This window comes from Elaeis guineensis, chromosome 1 (assembly GCF_000442705.2).
Source record: "Elaeis guineensis isolate ETL-2024a chromosome 1, EG11, whole genome shotgun sequence".
Lineage (NCBI taxonomy): Eukaryota > Viridiplantae > Streptophyta > Magnoliopsida > Arecales > Arecaceae > Elaeis > Elaeis guineensis.
Window position 1 is genome coordinate 152,731,963 of NC_025993.2, and position 16,775 is coordinate 152,748,737.

Below are 16,775 nucleotides of genomic sequence, written 5' to 3' on the forward strand. Positions count from 1 at the left end.
CATCTCCTGGTTACGAACGGTGCCGGAATTTAATAGGTTCTGGCACGTGCTATTTATTTCCATGTTTGTTTAATGTCCTGGTCATCCTCAAGGGAAATTGTCACATGTCACCGTCTATCATTTGAGCTGGCTGTTTGCTAGCTTCTTGTCGACCAATAAATATTTGCCTTTTAATCAAAAATTTATCAGAACATTCCAAATCCAGCCTTCTCTCTTGCCCTTGGCGGCGTTTAAATGTTGCTGTGCAAAAATAATAGGTCCAATCAAAACAAAAAAGGAGTAAGGTTTCCGAGGCATGGTGCACTTTATAAGAACCTCATGCAAGGTTGTTCATTTGCCACTTATTTTCTTATATCAACATAAATAATATATTTATAAAAAATTATATGCTACATGATGCAGATCATTTAGTCATATATACTATCAATAACAATTGTTTATTCTATTAATCTCATCTATCAAATGTTTATCTTGATATATTATTTTAGAAGTAAGTGATTGTGATAGATGGCATGCATTCCTTATGGCTCTATGCATCAAGCATTTATCTTGATATATCATCTAAAATATAAATGATTATGATTGATGATACGTATAACTATATGATGCATGCGGTCTATTATATAATTTCTCTATATCCAGCAGCAGTTGCGTATAAAACAATAGATGCCAGGTGGATAGGCATATAAAGAAGGCTGTTAGTACGGTGCGTGGAACGTGCCCAAAGTATTCTCCAGCGTGCATTCCCTAAGGAAAATAATGAAAGGGACAGCGAAGCCCGTATTCTTTGCCTCTACTCATCCACAGCTCGAAGCTTCGGGCTGCTGATGTGTTATGTTTACGCCACCGCGGAAATCTTGGAGGCCAAGGGAAAAAAAGGGATTTCCTTTTGGCCCCACGCGCGAATGAACGAAACGCGCCGGGGTGGACGGCTGCGGCTCGCCTGTGCGCCTCCCGTTGCCGTCCAAATCACCGAACGCCTTGATAAAAAAAGAGGGAAATTAAGGAAATTAACGGTTGGATTGCGTGTGGTCGCCTAGGGTTAGAGTGGTGATTTGGATTTAGACGACCGTCGTTAGATAAGGAAAGAGAGGGCGAAAGTACTTTTTGGAAATTTCTTGAGGGCTTCGATTTAATTTCCTCCGGAATTGGAAGGCGACGGGAGCTGGAGCTGTTTCGATCGAGGAAGGGGAAAAGAACCCTCCTCCCAGATTAAGTTCAAGGAGGAATTTCTCATCTTCTCAAGGTTCTGGGAGGTGGAGCGAGGTTTCTCAATCGGGCGATCTGAGGAGGACTCGTGATTCAGATAAGTTTTCCTCTCTTGGCTGTTTCGATTGATTTCTGTCCGAAAGAGTGGTTTTTCGGGTGCAAGGTTTGGTTAGATAGGTGCGGAAGGGGGATTTGGGAAAACCCCGTCTCTTGATTTGGCCTATTCGTTTTGTTTGACGGATTTTTTTGAGGCGGTTTTGTGGCTTAGCAAGGGAAGGAGGGATCCTTGATGCGGGACTAGGGTTTTTTCTATCTCAGCTTGGGCAATTAAGGGAAAACCCGTCATCCCCATCAGGTCCCATTTGGCTGTGTTCAGAAGATTGCTTTTTTCCTTGTCGGTGGAATATATTGGGGAAAAGGTTGTTTGGCTTGCTGATGTTGTATAATTAGGAATTATACCGCAGAACCCTTTCTTATTTTACAGAAACTGTTGTATCCAAGTTTTGTGTGGTCGATCAATCGATAGTGGTGGAAGCATACCAAAAAAGAAAAAAAAAAAGAAAAAGAAAAAAAAAAAAGGTTTTTGGTTGGAGCTTGAGCTAGGGTTTCGATTTTACTTGTGAATTAGAAATGGGTAAGCCTTCAGGAAAGAAGAAGAAGCAATCAGGAAGCAAAGCCAGTGACACAAACTCAAAACACAGCCGGTCTTCTGAGCACAGCCCAAAGGTCCTTGATGAGGACATGACCATCTTCATTGACATGGCTCAGGATATGAAAGAGGAGGGCAACAAGCTATTCCAAAGGAGGGACTATGAGGGGGCCATACTTAAGTATGAAAAAGCCATTAAGCTGCTTCCCAAGAGCCACATAGATGTTGCCTACCTCCGCAGCAATATAGCTGCTTGTTATATGCAGATAAGCCCGGCAGAGTACCACCGAGCTATCAATGAATGTAATCTGGCCCTCGAGGTCTCACCCAAGTATACCAAAGCCCTCTTGAAGAGGGCGAGATGTTTTGAAGCTTTGAACAGATTGGAGTGGGCCTGTAGAGATGTTGATGTGGTTTTGAGTCTGGAGCCAAACAACCTCACAGCATTGGAAATTTCTGAACGGGTTAAAAAGATAATGGAGAAAAAAGGCATCAAGTTGGATGACAAGACAATTATATCACCTCCAGAAGTTGTACCATTGAAAGAGAAGTCGAAAAAGAAGAAGAGCCACAAAGCTGTGGACAAGGTAGTGGTAGAGGAGAAGCATAGTGATGTGAAGGAAGAACCCATGAAGGTTGTGAAGTTAGTGCTTGGGGAGGACATAAGAATGGCTCAGATACCAGCAACTTGTAGCATGTTGCAGTTAAGGGAGATTGTTCGAAACAAGTTTCCAGGCCCAAAGGCAGTTCTAGTTAAATACAAGGACAGAGAAGGTGACCTGGTGACTATTACTGCATCAGAAGAGCTAAAGTGGGCCGAAGAATCTGCAGACCCGCAGGGATCAATCAGGCTGTACATCAGTGAAGTTAATCCTGAACAAGAGCCATTGCTTGGGGAGGCCAAAAATGGTTCTGCGGTGCAAAACCTAGATAGAAATCTTAATAGCATTTCTGAAAATGGAAGTACCAGATATGATGAGGACAAGAGTTCTTCAACTTGTATTGATGACTGGATTGTGCAATTTGCTCGGCTATTCAGGAACCATGTGGGTTTTGATTCTGATTCATATCTGGATCTTCATGAGCTTGGGATGAAGCTGTATTCCGAGGCAATGGAAGACACTGTCACAAGTGAAGAAGCTCAGGAAATCTTCGAACTTGCTGAGGAAAAGTTTCAGGAGATGGCAGCCCTGGCCTTGTTTAATTGGGGCAATGTTCACATGTCTCGTGCAAGGAAGAGGTTGTTCTTGTCAGAAGATGCTTCCAAGGAATCAATACTTTCACAAGTCAAAGCTGCATATGGATGGGCTCAGGCAGAATATGTTAAAGCAGGAAAGAGGTATGAAGAAGCATTGAAAATCAAACCAGACTTCTATGAAGCCCTTCTTGCACTTGGGCAGCAACAATTTGAGCAAGCAAAGCTTTCTTGGTACTATGCAATTGGAAGCAAGGTAGATTTAGAGACCTGGCCTTCAGCAGATGTTTTAGAGCTCTTCAACAATGCTGAAGATAATATGGAAAGGGGCACAGAGATGTGGGAGGAGATGGAAGAGCAGCGTTTAAAAGAACTATCTAAGCCTAGCAAGGAAAAAACTCTGTTGCAAAAGATGGGCTTGGATGGATATTTCAAGGATGTCTCCAATGATGAAGCTGCAGAACAGGCTTCCAACATGAGGTCGCAGATAAACATTTTGTGGGGTACCATGCTTTACGAGCGCTCTGTCGTGGAATTCAAATTAGGTTTTCCAATTTGGGAAGAGTGTCTGATGGCAGCTGTAGAAAAATTCAAACTTGCAGGAGCTTCTCCAACAGATATTGCAGTTATGATTAAAAACCATTGTGCCAACAAAACCACCCAAGAAGGTACTTGATTTCTTTGTCAAATTATTCATCAGTCATTTATTTTTGATGTAGAAAGAAAAGGAAGCATTAACTAGTGGTACGACTATGCAAGGCCATGTTGTCTCCTCATGGTACTTGGTAGTCTTTAGTCGAAAGTGGTGAGCCTCTTGGGGGGCTAGGCTTCTACCTAGTAGACTATTGGTGCCTTAAAAGTCTGAGGGCAGGATGAATTTTGAAAAATGATTCTCATGCTTCAGTATGCATGCATATACTCATAGGTGTGTATGCATAATTGCATATACTATGCTGCCATTACTATAGTGCACATTTTTGATAATAGCAGCCTTATATTTAATTTAGAATTGGTATAAACACTTTAGCAATAGAATAAATTAGTTTAAGACTTGTATAATTGTCTTAGTCCTAATGTCAAACACGACATAGTGCTTGCACTAACAGTCCTGTTGATTTTTTAAGTTATAGAGGTACCTTGTTATTCTTGTACTAATACAAGTATCGTGCCATTGTTGATGTTGAAGTTCTGCAACTGATGATAATGCAAAGATTGGTAGTAATACCATTATTTAAAATGCAGTGCATAAGGCCACATATTCAGCTGTGTATGTGTATGCAGTCCCCTAGCTTCACTGCATACCCTATATGTGGCTGCTATATTCGGCTGGGCCACATATGAGTCAAAAAGGCAGTATGTATGTATGTTTATATGGACGGACTTGCTGCATATGCAGCCTACTTGTCATTGTGTTACCTCACACATGACCCTTCTAGCATTGTGTGGTCATATATGTGGCCACTTTTATGTAAGCCCGTGAGAATAAGGCAAGTTCAATCTGATTATTCTGTTGGATATGTTTCAAGCAGGCCAGATGCATGTGTATTAACAATGTAGATATGTTAATTATTAAAAATTGCTAATAAGAATCTACTACTAAGTAGTAAACACTAATTGCTAGATGTTATTATTAATATTGCTATTATTTGTAAAAAATTTGCTACTATCATTATATATAATGTGCTCACTTATTTTTAAATATTTATGGTACTAACTTTATATGCATCTGCCTATGCATTCTGAATAGTGCACATGCACTATGTGGTTCCTTGACTGCCTGCATACCACAACCCCCTTTTAAGAGATCAACTAACACCAGATTACATAGTAATTTAAACCTGGGGTGATCCTGAGTTTTTCAGATATCAAGTAGGTTGCTTGGTAGCTGCCTGTGACATTGGTATCTAGATTTGTAATAGATTTTCTTGAATTGCAGGTTTGGGCTTTAAGATTGATGAGATAGTTCAGGCGTGGAATGAAATGTATGATGCTAAAAGGTGGATGACTGGTGTTTCATCTTTTCGGCTGGAGCCATTATTTCGGCGCAGAGTCCCCAAACTGCATCATGCACTGGAGCATTTATGATTTATTTAAAGTCTCTAGAGGCAGCAGGGAATCATAATCAGTGAGTACTGAGGAGATCTGCTAGGCTGGTTTTGCTATTCTGTTGTCTGAGGTCCACTTGTATTTGCAAAGATAGGTAATTGTGTTGCTTTGCTCTAATTGCTGAAATCTTATGCTGATTGCTTATGTTCCTTCTTTTGCTATACCCCTAAGATTAAAAACTCTTTATTTATTATGAGTTAATTTCATCAGCATTATCATTGTAGATATGATTTACGGCTGAAGTAGTAATCCAATTAAGGGACTAACTAGTAGTAATTTGTGCACAGATGATCATTATCTGGAAGATTTTACTTGCAAATCTCTATAAATTTCATCCAGGCAAGTGCATCAGTTTTGCATTTCACACTGTTTTCTGGACTCTTGATGCCTGACCTAGTGTTATTGTCCATCTGTCATGTGTCTGGTGCTAATGTTTAAAACATATGATAGCTAGTGTCATCGCCTTAGTTACCTGAAAACATGTAATATTGCATAGCCATTGGCTATAAAGAAAAATTGTGCCTTATACTAAGTAAAAACATTGCTGTAAATATCATAAAATTACAATCAAGCCTTATCCCATTGTCAGATACTCTTGGTTTATGTATTCCTTGGTCTATACGTGTTCTTATTGAGGCCATGCTGTCACTGTGTGCGACCTTTTGTCCTTTCTTACTAAATCTTATCCATGGCTACAACTTGTAGCAAATCAAGAATATGGTTGGGAAAAGGTCACAGATTGACGGCCTCTTCCAAGGAAGAAAGCTCAGACCATGAAAATTCCTTTGTGAAAGCCACATATTGATATTCTTAAAGAAATAAGTTTGTTAACTTTTAGAAGCTTTTCTGTATCAATATGCATTAGCTCCTTAATAATAACTTAAGTTTGCAAAGCTGTGAGGTCATATGTTTAAACCCCAAATAGAGGGCTTTGCTGGTTAGTAATTATGGTTTTGGCACAACATGTGCAGCACCTGTGCATGCGTGCGTGTTGTTGTTGGCAAAGCAAGCACCAAGAGTGTTTTGTGACACTTGATACATTGCAGCATCACCAAGTGGCCTTCATTTAAAAGACAAAAGCCTGTGACTAACAATTCATGTTCATTATTCTGGTCAAGAGGCTTGTTGCTACCACTTGTTTTAATGATTCAAAACTAAACAGAACATGTTAATAACTTCTTTTGTTCAAATAATTTTTTAAAAGGAAATTAAGAATATAAAATTGTTTTTGTCAAGTCACATGAATCAATTAAGATATTGGACATGCGATGATATTGTTTGAAAAATTTAATATGAATTATCTCAAGTTGTTAACATAGGAAATAGTAGCTTAATTTTCAGTACATCGGATTTTGTGATTTGGTGGGGGGGGAGGAGATGCACAGGTTGAGATTTTTAGGATATGAGATTCAGTCATTTTATCTTTGCTGAGACAGGTGGTGGGAAAAAAATGGAAATCCTGAGTTTTGCTGAGATGTTAGTCGATATTTTAGAACCTATATATTGAAATCTTGGCCAATATGGTAAATCTGAGATTAGCACCAATTTTGTTGGGCATTGATTTTGAAAATCTATTTTTGAAAATCTATTATTTAAAAATCTGTTTGAGGAAGTAAAGAAAGATGATTGGAAAATATCACCTGATATCTCGAATACAATGTCAGTTAGATATCTTGGAATATTCCCGTTTATATAGGCCAAGATTTTCTATATAACACTTTGCGTAAGTGCTGATGACATACAAATCAGCCAAGCGCTTGACTGAGATGAGAACCTTGGCGCAGATGTGTTTGTGCACATGCATGTGCAGGCATAATACATGCGCGCACAGAGTCTTTTGCCCTCTCTCTCTCTGAATTATTCAAGACTGAAAGGTGGACTTCACAATTTATAAATTCAGCAAGAAAAAAATGCCTACATTGTGTAGGTTATCTTGATGTACCCTGTAACATAGTGTTCTTGGCATGTTTTTTCAATATAAAAAATGTGGCACCAACATGAAGTTGATAGCATTGGCTGACAGGGCCTGGGTAATCTTTGGCTAAAAAAAAAAAAAAAAAGAAGACATGGACGAAGTTGCCTCCACTTTACTTTATGCTTGTGCAAGTGAAGATCTAAATAATCTTAACTGGCATTGTCTGTGTCATTTTTTTCATATGTAGTAGACCTAATCTTCAATTAATTCTTCTGTAACTAGTTGTGATTTTTGTCTTTGATGTCATGCATGCTTTTGACTCTGTCAGTATATTTCTTTGGGAAGCCCCTTTTTTATTCCACTGCCCCACAAATTACCTTTCTTAGTACTCTTATGTGCTTTCTTATAGGTGGTAGAAACAAGTTTGTATTGTTAAAATTTTTTAACTTTTTGGTGATTGTCTCATTAAACTTTGATGATTAACCTTCCTGGCATAAGGCCAAACTGCTCAACAATTTGTTGTTCTTAACTTTATTCCACCGTCATCCTTAAGTTCACTGTATGAGTCAGAAGGCCTTAACAGCCAATGTGTATGCGGTCTTGCAAAGCTGCCTTGTTTCTCTCATTCCTCTGCTTGAAGGATATTTTTCTTCTCATAATTTTATTTAGAACATCAGACAACTCAATCATTGCTTCATTCATTTATAGTCCTAAGGATCTTACCGTCTCGGTCCATATTTAACACATAGCATAGAGGTTCACACATGCTTAGATTAACGTGATGCAGTAGTGTTGGGGCATTCATTGGTCCAGTTTATCTCTCTTGCATGGGATCTAGGTTCTTGTCAGGATATTACATGCACAACAGTTACCTTTTTAAGATTCTTGACTTGGGGTGGGTATATATCTTCATTGACGGCTTTGTATCGCTCCAAGGAGTCTCCACCTTTTTCACAGCTCTGCAAAAGAAAGCATCAGTTTTGCTAAATTAGAAATCAGTAATTCACACTAAAGTAGATTTGGGATTCAGTCTTTCTTGATATATAAAAGGTAAATCTTTGTTCTGTGGCTACTCTTATTCTTTTCCTTAAGAATTCTTCAAGAGTGCTGCTTAAGACATAGCCACTGTTCATCTGGAATTGAAGCTTTAAGTTATGAGAACAGCACAAAAAAATGTATAGGAGTGATGTTAATCATCTTTAGAATTTACCCCTGATACCAAATCAAGCATGGGTCTGCTTCAATTGTGCTGTTGAACATGTGTGGCGTCATCATAGACCAGTTCGACGTATATCCATTGTAGGAAAATTCTGGTTAAACACCATCTGTGTACTGGATGCAAAATCAAGAAAATCAGAGGAACCAACCAAACTTGCTGCAACAATTAGATAGTGAAGCTTGAAGCCATGATACACGTACTTTGCAGATACCCAAACTTCATTTATTTATCTAATAAATTTCAACCAACAACTCACTAGGATGGCCTTGTCTTAGGGCACTATAACATAAACCATGAGCCACATGATATTCAAAAAATAAATCTGATAAGTATGTTCTCTGAACAACTCCATCTTGCCTGACAATTGAATCCATAAAAGGCATGCCAAGAATCTTAGTTGGAGTCCGCATCTGCACTCAGTTATTTGCTATGAATATGAAGATGTCGATCATCAGTTGGCTTGGATGGTGGTAGCTTTTTAGCTTTTCTCATGATTTTTATTATGTTTTTCTATATGAAAGTATTAATAATTTCTGTATATTAAGCAGATATTTGGATGTTATTTTCATTCTGAATATTATAGTCATTCTTAGTAAATTCTCTAACAAAAGATGGCTGATTTCTGTCTACAGATTCTTTTGCTGCCTGGGTGGTTATATTGGATTTATACGTGCTGATAGAAAAGAGAGTAATGGATTTTATAGCTACAGAACCGTTTGTAGAAATCATTCTTTGCATTGGGTTCAGTTTGAGAATCCCTCTGCAACATATGATTAATTTCCTATATGCTGGTGATATAGAGAAGCATAAGTTTATTTCTTTTGGATTTGGACTGCAGCTGTTATCAGTTCCTATTTTTCAGATTCAGGTGGTTTGCAAAAGATTTGAGGATTTTTCTTTACCCTGTCATTACTATGATATAAGGTGGTGGTGTTTTGAGTTCTGTACTTTATATCTGTGAGCAAGGTGTAATGTGATTATTTATAACTATCTTTTACATAAAATAGGTGCATAAGAACAAGAGTGAATTGCAGCTTAAGAAATTTATAGTTTGATTATATTTGAAATATCTGGTATGTAGATCTAGCGTATTTATCATATTATGCCTGAAGGCCAAAGATTTAAGTGACTAATTTCTGGTAATGATAATTTGTACTATGACTTTCATTACATGTTGGGTCCTAGTATTTGCTGTCTGTTTTGCTGCTGATAACATGTTTTGTGGTCCTTGTCTCAATAACACTGTTTGGTTTTGACTTGGCAAATTGATGTAGAAAATTTTTGCTTTGCTTTTAGACATCACAAAATTATGGATCATGGTAATGTTCTGCATAAGCTGTAGCCATTGCAGGGTTCCCTCTTAAATTGTTCAAATATGGTCCAAATGGCTTGAATAAAATGCTTGTCTAGCATGTGATTGCCATTTGGCAAACATTTAAAGCATTGCTTATCTGGGAAGTGAAAAGACTTCTGAAAAAGCTGAAGAAATGCCAAACATGCTTTTGTGGTTGAGCATGTGTTTATTTGTGGCAAGAGCATGGGTTAGCATCATAATACATGATGGAAGGACTATCATAATCATTGACTTTAAGACTGAAAAATTATAAAAAAGAAAAAGGAAGGAATTTGCCTTTTCAGTATTACTCCAGATCATATTCACCCAAAGGATTCCTAATTCATTGAATATGGAGTGATGTGATGCATTTTCAAATGATCAAAACAATGTCTTACCAAAAAAAAAAAAAAAAAAAATATATATATATATATATATATATATATATATATATATATAGGATCAAAACAATCTTGGGAAAGCTAGGAAGCCTAAATTCAAAGTGGCTATCAGGTGATATCTATACCGCATCTTTCCGTTACATGTGTAATTGTATCATGAGAAACATTATTTTTACAAAAGTATATAATGATTATATAATTGACTAAAAATAGATATTTTACAAAAAAATTAATTATAATATCTACAGTTTTAATATAGTTATTTTTTTTTCTTTTTCACAAGAATTAGATTTTTTTTACCACTACATATAATTGCTCTTGACTCTTGTAGCATTGTTATACGGAGGCTAAAAGTAGTATGGATATTATTCATTCATATTTGTTTTCATATCCGAATCAATCCGAATATAGATAGAAATTTGAGGATCTGACTAATATTCATATCCATGTCCGTCAAAGAAAAATAAATATAAATATGGATAGGCAACTATCCGATCCATATTCGAATATCCGAATCTATATGTAATTTTATATAATTTTATATAGTATTTATTATTTTTAAAAAAATATATAATTATATAAATATATTATTAACTTAATTTATCGTATATTTAATAATATTTTTAATTCTATAATCATAACGATTAATTATTTATGTAATATATGTAATTATATCCATATTTTCAGTATCTAAATTGTATCCGTATCTATTTAAAATAAATATGGATATAAATTTTTATATCTGAACAATATCTGTATTCATTTTTGTATTCATCAAATAAAATAAATATGAATATGAATATTGTGGTATCCGATTCGTATCTGATTCAATTTCAGTCCTATATTATACCCATCTATTGTGAGATTCTATCATCTCAGTCAATATTCTCGGAACTCATGCTCAGAAGCTATCGAGTTAACAAGAATATTGACGTGAGTCTTGAAGGCCGATCTCATCAGGAGGCTGACTTCATCAGAAGGTCGAGGTCGTTAGAAAGCCGACCTCATCGGAAGGCTGAGATCATATCATCTGGACACATGGCAGCAAATCATTATCTAAGTTAATGACATTCAGGTTACATCGACCTCTAGCCAGTCTGACTTTTCAGTATTATCCACTGCTAAGTCGGTTTAATCCAGAACTGCTAGTAAGCAGGATATTCATCTCGATTATCTATCGATCTTTCTCAGCCGAATCAGTTTACGTCAATTTTTGACCAATCTGATTGCTGATACTCAGACATAGCGCCTAGTTCATTAACTTATATTAGTTATTCTACATCGATCTCTTACGGACATATCACTACATCTATATACTGTTATCTGATAGCTATCATCCAGCTCAGCTGTAACTGTCTTCCAGTTGTATTCTAGCTCATTTACCACATTGGTAGCCGTTTCATGATCTCTGCACAGCTGATTATTCTATTATAACAGTCCAACGGTCTAACAGATTTCTAACGGTCTAACAGATCTCCAATGGCCTAATAGCCTGATAGATCTCTAACGGCCTAACAGATTTCTAACAGCTTAACAGTCTTTCCTGAAGGTCTAAGCAAGCTCTCTCTATAAAAGAGAGGAGGCGCTCTCTGAAAGGTAAGTCAAGTCTGAATGAACAAAGACAAACTCTTCTAAATTCCTCAAATGAAATTAGAGTTCTCTCCATTTTTTTCCACTCAAACTCTCACTTTTTTTTTCTACTTTTCATTTTCATTATCTGTTCTCAAGACCCCAGCTAACTAAACATCGGAGAGTCTTAAACTGGAGGGCATCCTATGATTTTGGGACTTCTTTTATAGATTTTGCTCGCAGTTCACATCGGCACAACTCTCAACTCTCCAGCTTAGTTCATTGCCGATCTTACCTCCGGAGCTTTACAGCAATAGATTAGTGCTAGAAGGAAGGCATTTGAAAATTTTTTGTAGAAAATGGTGAATAAGAAAGCATCAATTTCTTCTTTGCCAGCCTCATCTTCTCCTAAAGATGCTCAGAAGGTTGCTCAACCATCAATTGCTGATTCACAACAATTTATTCTTTTTGTCCAGCAAATTAAAACCCTCACTACTATGGTACAATAGCTCTAACGTACCACAAAGCAACAATGAGAGATCATGGTGGAAATCGGGAGGCAGCAGAGAATTTTTTTCTGAAAAGATAGAGACGGCTTCCTTAGTCCCACAAAAATTTTATGGAAAAATGATGAATCAGAGAGCACAAAACAACTCCATGCCTTCACTGTCTTCCCCTAGAGGCATGCCAAAAGCAGTTTCACCTCCACTTCAATGTACCACAGAGTAGCAATTAGAAGTAGTTCCTCAAGAAACTCTATCTTAACACAATCAGCAACCAATCCATCACAATCTGCCTACTACTGGAATCATCAACATAATGTCAAATCTTGGTGGAGATTGGAGGGTAGATGAAAGTTCTTCCTAAAAAAACTAACACACTGACAATGAGCTTTCAGTAAAATTTTCTTCAATATTTTAATTCTTATCCATAGGAGATCAAATCTCTACAATTAAGTTGAAGCAACTTTTGTCCAAACGAGGTCATAAAATCTGATCAAACAATGACAAGAAAGTCTGTCCAAATGAGATATCTGTTTGAGAAAACTCAAGTTCTGGACTTGAGATTTTAAGACAATATATCCTTAAAAGGAAAAGAGATGAAATATCTCAAGATGAAACTCATTTGATATATGGGAGACCTAATCTGCCCATAATGACATCAAATAAAGGTATTTCTTAAACTTCTATTACATTCAGTTTATTAAGACAGGTTTGTTCTTAATTAATCGATCTACTTCTCAAAATCATATCATTTTAATATTTTAAAGTTTACTTATTATATTAAGCTGTATAGGCTTCATGATTGATCCAATCAAGGTCAGATAATGTTCATGTTATAAGGGGACAGTATCTTTAATCCCACATCAATTGTGAGTTAAAAAGAAGTATGGCTAATATAAATTAAAATTTTTTCTCTCCCGACAAAGAGTAAAATTATGAAGCTCCAAATGATCAAGGCTCACTGAAGCCTAAGGCCCACTAAAGCCTAAAGATGGTCACGAGCCAAAATGGACAATTGCTTATGTACATGGGAGCAGAGTTAATCCAACCAGCCAAGCCATCTAACCCCTTGACCACAACAGTTCATTATAAATATAATTATCTAAGTCATGTATAGGACAATTAAACCCAAATCGGGTTATGTGAGATCGGACAGACCAATATATATATATATATATATATATAGAAACTGATCTTGACAGAATCCGAGGTCGTCCAAAAATCATCTACAAGATCCGAAGTGGAAAAAATTGATCTCTTAGAAAGCCATCTTTAGCACATGGCAATATCTGAGAGAATCATCTAACAATTATATTGATCAAAGTCTACTTCTGGATCAGATCAGTTGAACACCGATCTGGTTCAACTCAGCTTAATTAAACATCGATCTGAGTTAATCTGAATTGACTCCTGATGAGGCACTATGATCAGTTTGGCTATCGACTGACCTTCCATATTGGACATCAGACCAGAATCGACGTGATCCCAAAATACAGACAGTTATCTGATAGCTATCTTCCAACTTGCTACAACTATGGTCATCTAAAAATCCTCGACAGGATTTGAGGTAGAAGTTATCAACAAATTCGCATTAGCAATTTATATTGAAAACTTATCTAAAGAGATGCAGCAATTCACTTAAAGAATCAAGCAGAACAAAAAACCAACCTCATCAAAAAACAGAACTCATCCAAAGGGCTCATAAAAAGCCGAGCTCATTAGAAAGCTGTCCTCATCAGGAGGTTGAAATCATCAAAAATTAGACCTCATCAGAAAGTCGAGCTCATTAAAAGGCCGACTTCATCAAAAATTCGACCTCATTAAGAGAACCAAAAAATCGATCTCCGAATCGAGCTTAAGCTTCGAAAGAGCCAAAAAGAAAAGTCGATTTTCGGATCGACAGACAATCTTCGGATCGAGCTTAAGCACTGAAAGCATCAAGAAGAAAAGTCGATCTTCAGATTGAGCTTAAGCACCGAAAGCGCCAAGAAGAAAAGTCAATCTCTAGATTGAGCTTAAGCCCCATAGGCCCAAGAAGAAAAATTGATCTTTGGATTAAACTTAAGCCCTAAAGGGCTAAGATGAAAAGCCGATCTTCAGATCGAGCTTAAGTCTAGATGGATCAAGATGAAAAGCCAATCTATGGATCGTGCTTAAGCACTGAAAGCACCAAGAAGAAAAATCGATCTCCAAATCGAGAGCCGATCTTTGGATTGAGCTTAAGCTCCAAAAGAGCCAAGAAAAAAAAATCTGATCTCCAGATCGAGGCTAGTCCCAAAGGATCAAAAATCTGATCTCCAAATCGAGACAAGTCCCAAAGGATCAAAAATCCAATCTTCGAATTGAGACAAGTTTCAAAGGACCAAATTATCGATCTTCAAATCGAAACAAGTCCCAAAAGATCAAGAATATCGATCTTTGGATCGAGATAAGTCTCAAAGGACCAAAAATTCGATCTCCGAATCGAGATAAGTTCCAAAGGACTAAAATACTGATCTCCAGATCAAGACAACTCCCAAAGGTTCAAAATATCTATCACCAGATCTACATAAGTCTCAATAGGACCAAAAATCCGATCTCCAAATAGATAAAGCCCTAATAGGCCAAATCTCCTTGAGGACCAAAATATCGATCTCCAGATCGAGATAAGTCTCGAAAGGATCAAGATCAAGTGAGATATTCAATCTCCAGATTGGACCTCATAAAAATTCAAAGTTTTGATGAGACCAAAGTCTCGAAAGGGCCAAGATCAAAAATGAAATATCTGATCTCCAGATTGGACCTCACAAAATGTCAATTTGACAAGTTCTGACTTAAATTCTCATACAACATGCCCTTGAAAGGAAAGAAAATGAGGCACTAAAGATTGAAATCTTATCAAATATGCAGAAGATCCGATCTATCTACTCCGAGCTCAAGTGGAAGGATGCAGTGATTCATTTGAAGAATCAAATAGCATCGATTCGCCACCTCGGACAAACTGAGGATTCTTTTTCATGAACGACCTCTTTCGTCCAAAGCAATCTCTTTGGACTCAGAAGTGGGTGGCAAATATTATGAGATTTTACCACCTCAGTCAATATCCTCGAGACTCATGCTCAGGAGCTATCGAGTTAATAAGAATACCGATGTAAGCCTTGAAGGCCGATCTCATCAGGAGGCTAACCTTATAAAAAGGTTGACCTTATCAAAAAGCCAAGGTCATCAGAAAGCCAACCTAATCGGAAGGCTGAGATCATCATCATCTGAACACATGGTAGCAGATCATTATCTGAGTTAATGATGGTCTCAGGTTACATCGATCTCTAGCCAACCTGACTCTTCAGTATTATCCGCTAAATCGGCTTAATCCAAAACTGCTAGTAAGTAGGACACTCACCTCGATTATCCATCGATCTCCCTCAATCAAATCAGTTTACGTTGGTTTTTGGCCGACCTGATTGCTGATACTCAGGCATGGCACTTAGTTTATTTACTTATATCAGTTATTCCATATTGATCTCTTACCGACGTGCCGCTATATCTATGTACTGTTATCTGACAGCTGTCATCCAACTCAGCTATAATTATCTTCCAGTTGTATTTCAACTCATTTATCACGTAGGCAGCCGTCCCACGATCTTTGCATAGCTGGTGATTCTGTTACAACAACCCAACGACCTAATAGATTTCTAACAATTTAAAGATCTCCAATGGCCTAACAGCCTAACAGATCTCTAACGACCTAACAGCTTTTTCTTAAGGTTTAAACAAGCTCTCTCTATAAAAAAAATAAGATGCTCTCCGAAAGATAAGTCAAGTCTGAGTGAACAATGATAAACTCTACTAAATTTCTCAAATGAAACTAGAGTTCTCTCCATTTTTCTCCACTCAAACTCTCACTTTTTTTGTTTTCTACTTCTTCATTTCTATTACCTGTTCTCAAGACCCTGACTAACTTAAGTATCGGAAGGTCCTAAACTGAAGGGTATCCTATGATTTTGGAACTTCTTTTGCAGATTTCGCTCACGGTTCAGTCAACGCAACTCTCAGCTCTCCAGCTCGATTTGTTGCTGACCTAACCTTCAGAGCCTTGCAGTCAGGAGGCCGATCTTATCAGGAAGTCAACCTCATCAGAAAACTGACAGCATCATAAGTTCGATCTTAACATCATCTGGACACATGGCTGCAGATTGTTATCTGTGATAAAAATCCTCTTGGGTTACATCGGTCACTAGCCGACTTGACTCTTCAATATTATCTGTTAAGTCGGCTTAGTCCAGAATTGCTAGTAAGCAGGACATTCACGTCGATTTCTGACTAACCTGATTACTGATACTCAAGAGATGGCATCCAGTTCAGATATTTACTTATATCAGTTATTCCACATCGATTTATTATCAATATACCATTAGAAGTACGGATGGTTGTCTGACAGCTGTCATCCAGCTCATCATTATTTTTATTTCAATAATCTATATTAGTTATATTTAAAACTTATATAACAAAATTCAAAACATGTAGAAACAAAATCCGGAGTTTTCTTATAAAACAATACTCGTAACCAAAAAGAGTTTTCTTATCAGATTGCTCCGGTTCGAAGCAGCTTTTCAGAAATTTTCAATAGATTTTTAGCACTTCTGCTTCCTTCGGCCTGATCAGGGGCCACTGAAACCTTTGAAAGGCTTGCATCTCAC

The 16,775-nt window shown here is 37.2% G+C and overlaps 1 protein-coding gene across 2 annotated transcripts; it reads left to right on the top strand.

The window, feature by feature from the left end:
* The first annotated feature begins 862 nt into the window (after nt 1–862).
* Nucleotides 863–9,463, top strand: LOC105039069 (protein PHOX1). Of its 2 annotated transcripts, XM_029262719.2 has the most exons (4): nt 863–3,721; nt 4,990–5,253; nt 5,447–5,498; nt 8,926–9,463. In XM_029262719.2, the coding sequence occupies exons 1-2, from the start codon at nt 1,840–1,842 to the stop codon at nt 5,136–5,138; spliced, it is 2,031 nt and encodes a 676-aa protein (XP_029118552.1). In that variant the 5' UTR covers nt 863–1,839; the 3' UTR covers nt 5,139–5,253; nt 5,447–5,498; nt 8,926–9,463. The 2 variants fall into 2 exon arrangements, with proteins under 2 accessions (XP_029118552.1, XP_010913355.1); XM_010915053.4 differs by lacking the exon at nt 5,447–5,498 and having other exon boundaries at nt 864–3,721.
* The last annotated feature ends 7,312 nt before the right edge of the window (nt 9,464–16,775 follow it).

Excerpts from the sequence above, each read along its gene's own strand:
- LOC105039069 (XM_029262719.2), top strand. The coding sequence starts at position 1,840 with ATGGGTAAGCCTTCAGGAAAGAAGAAGAAGCAATCAGGAAGCAAAGCC. Across the intron at positions 3,722-4,989 it reads CAACAAAACCACCCAAGAAG|GTTTGGGCTTTAAGATTGAT; the intron begins GTACTTGATTTC and ends CTTGAATTGCAG.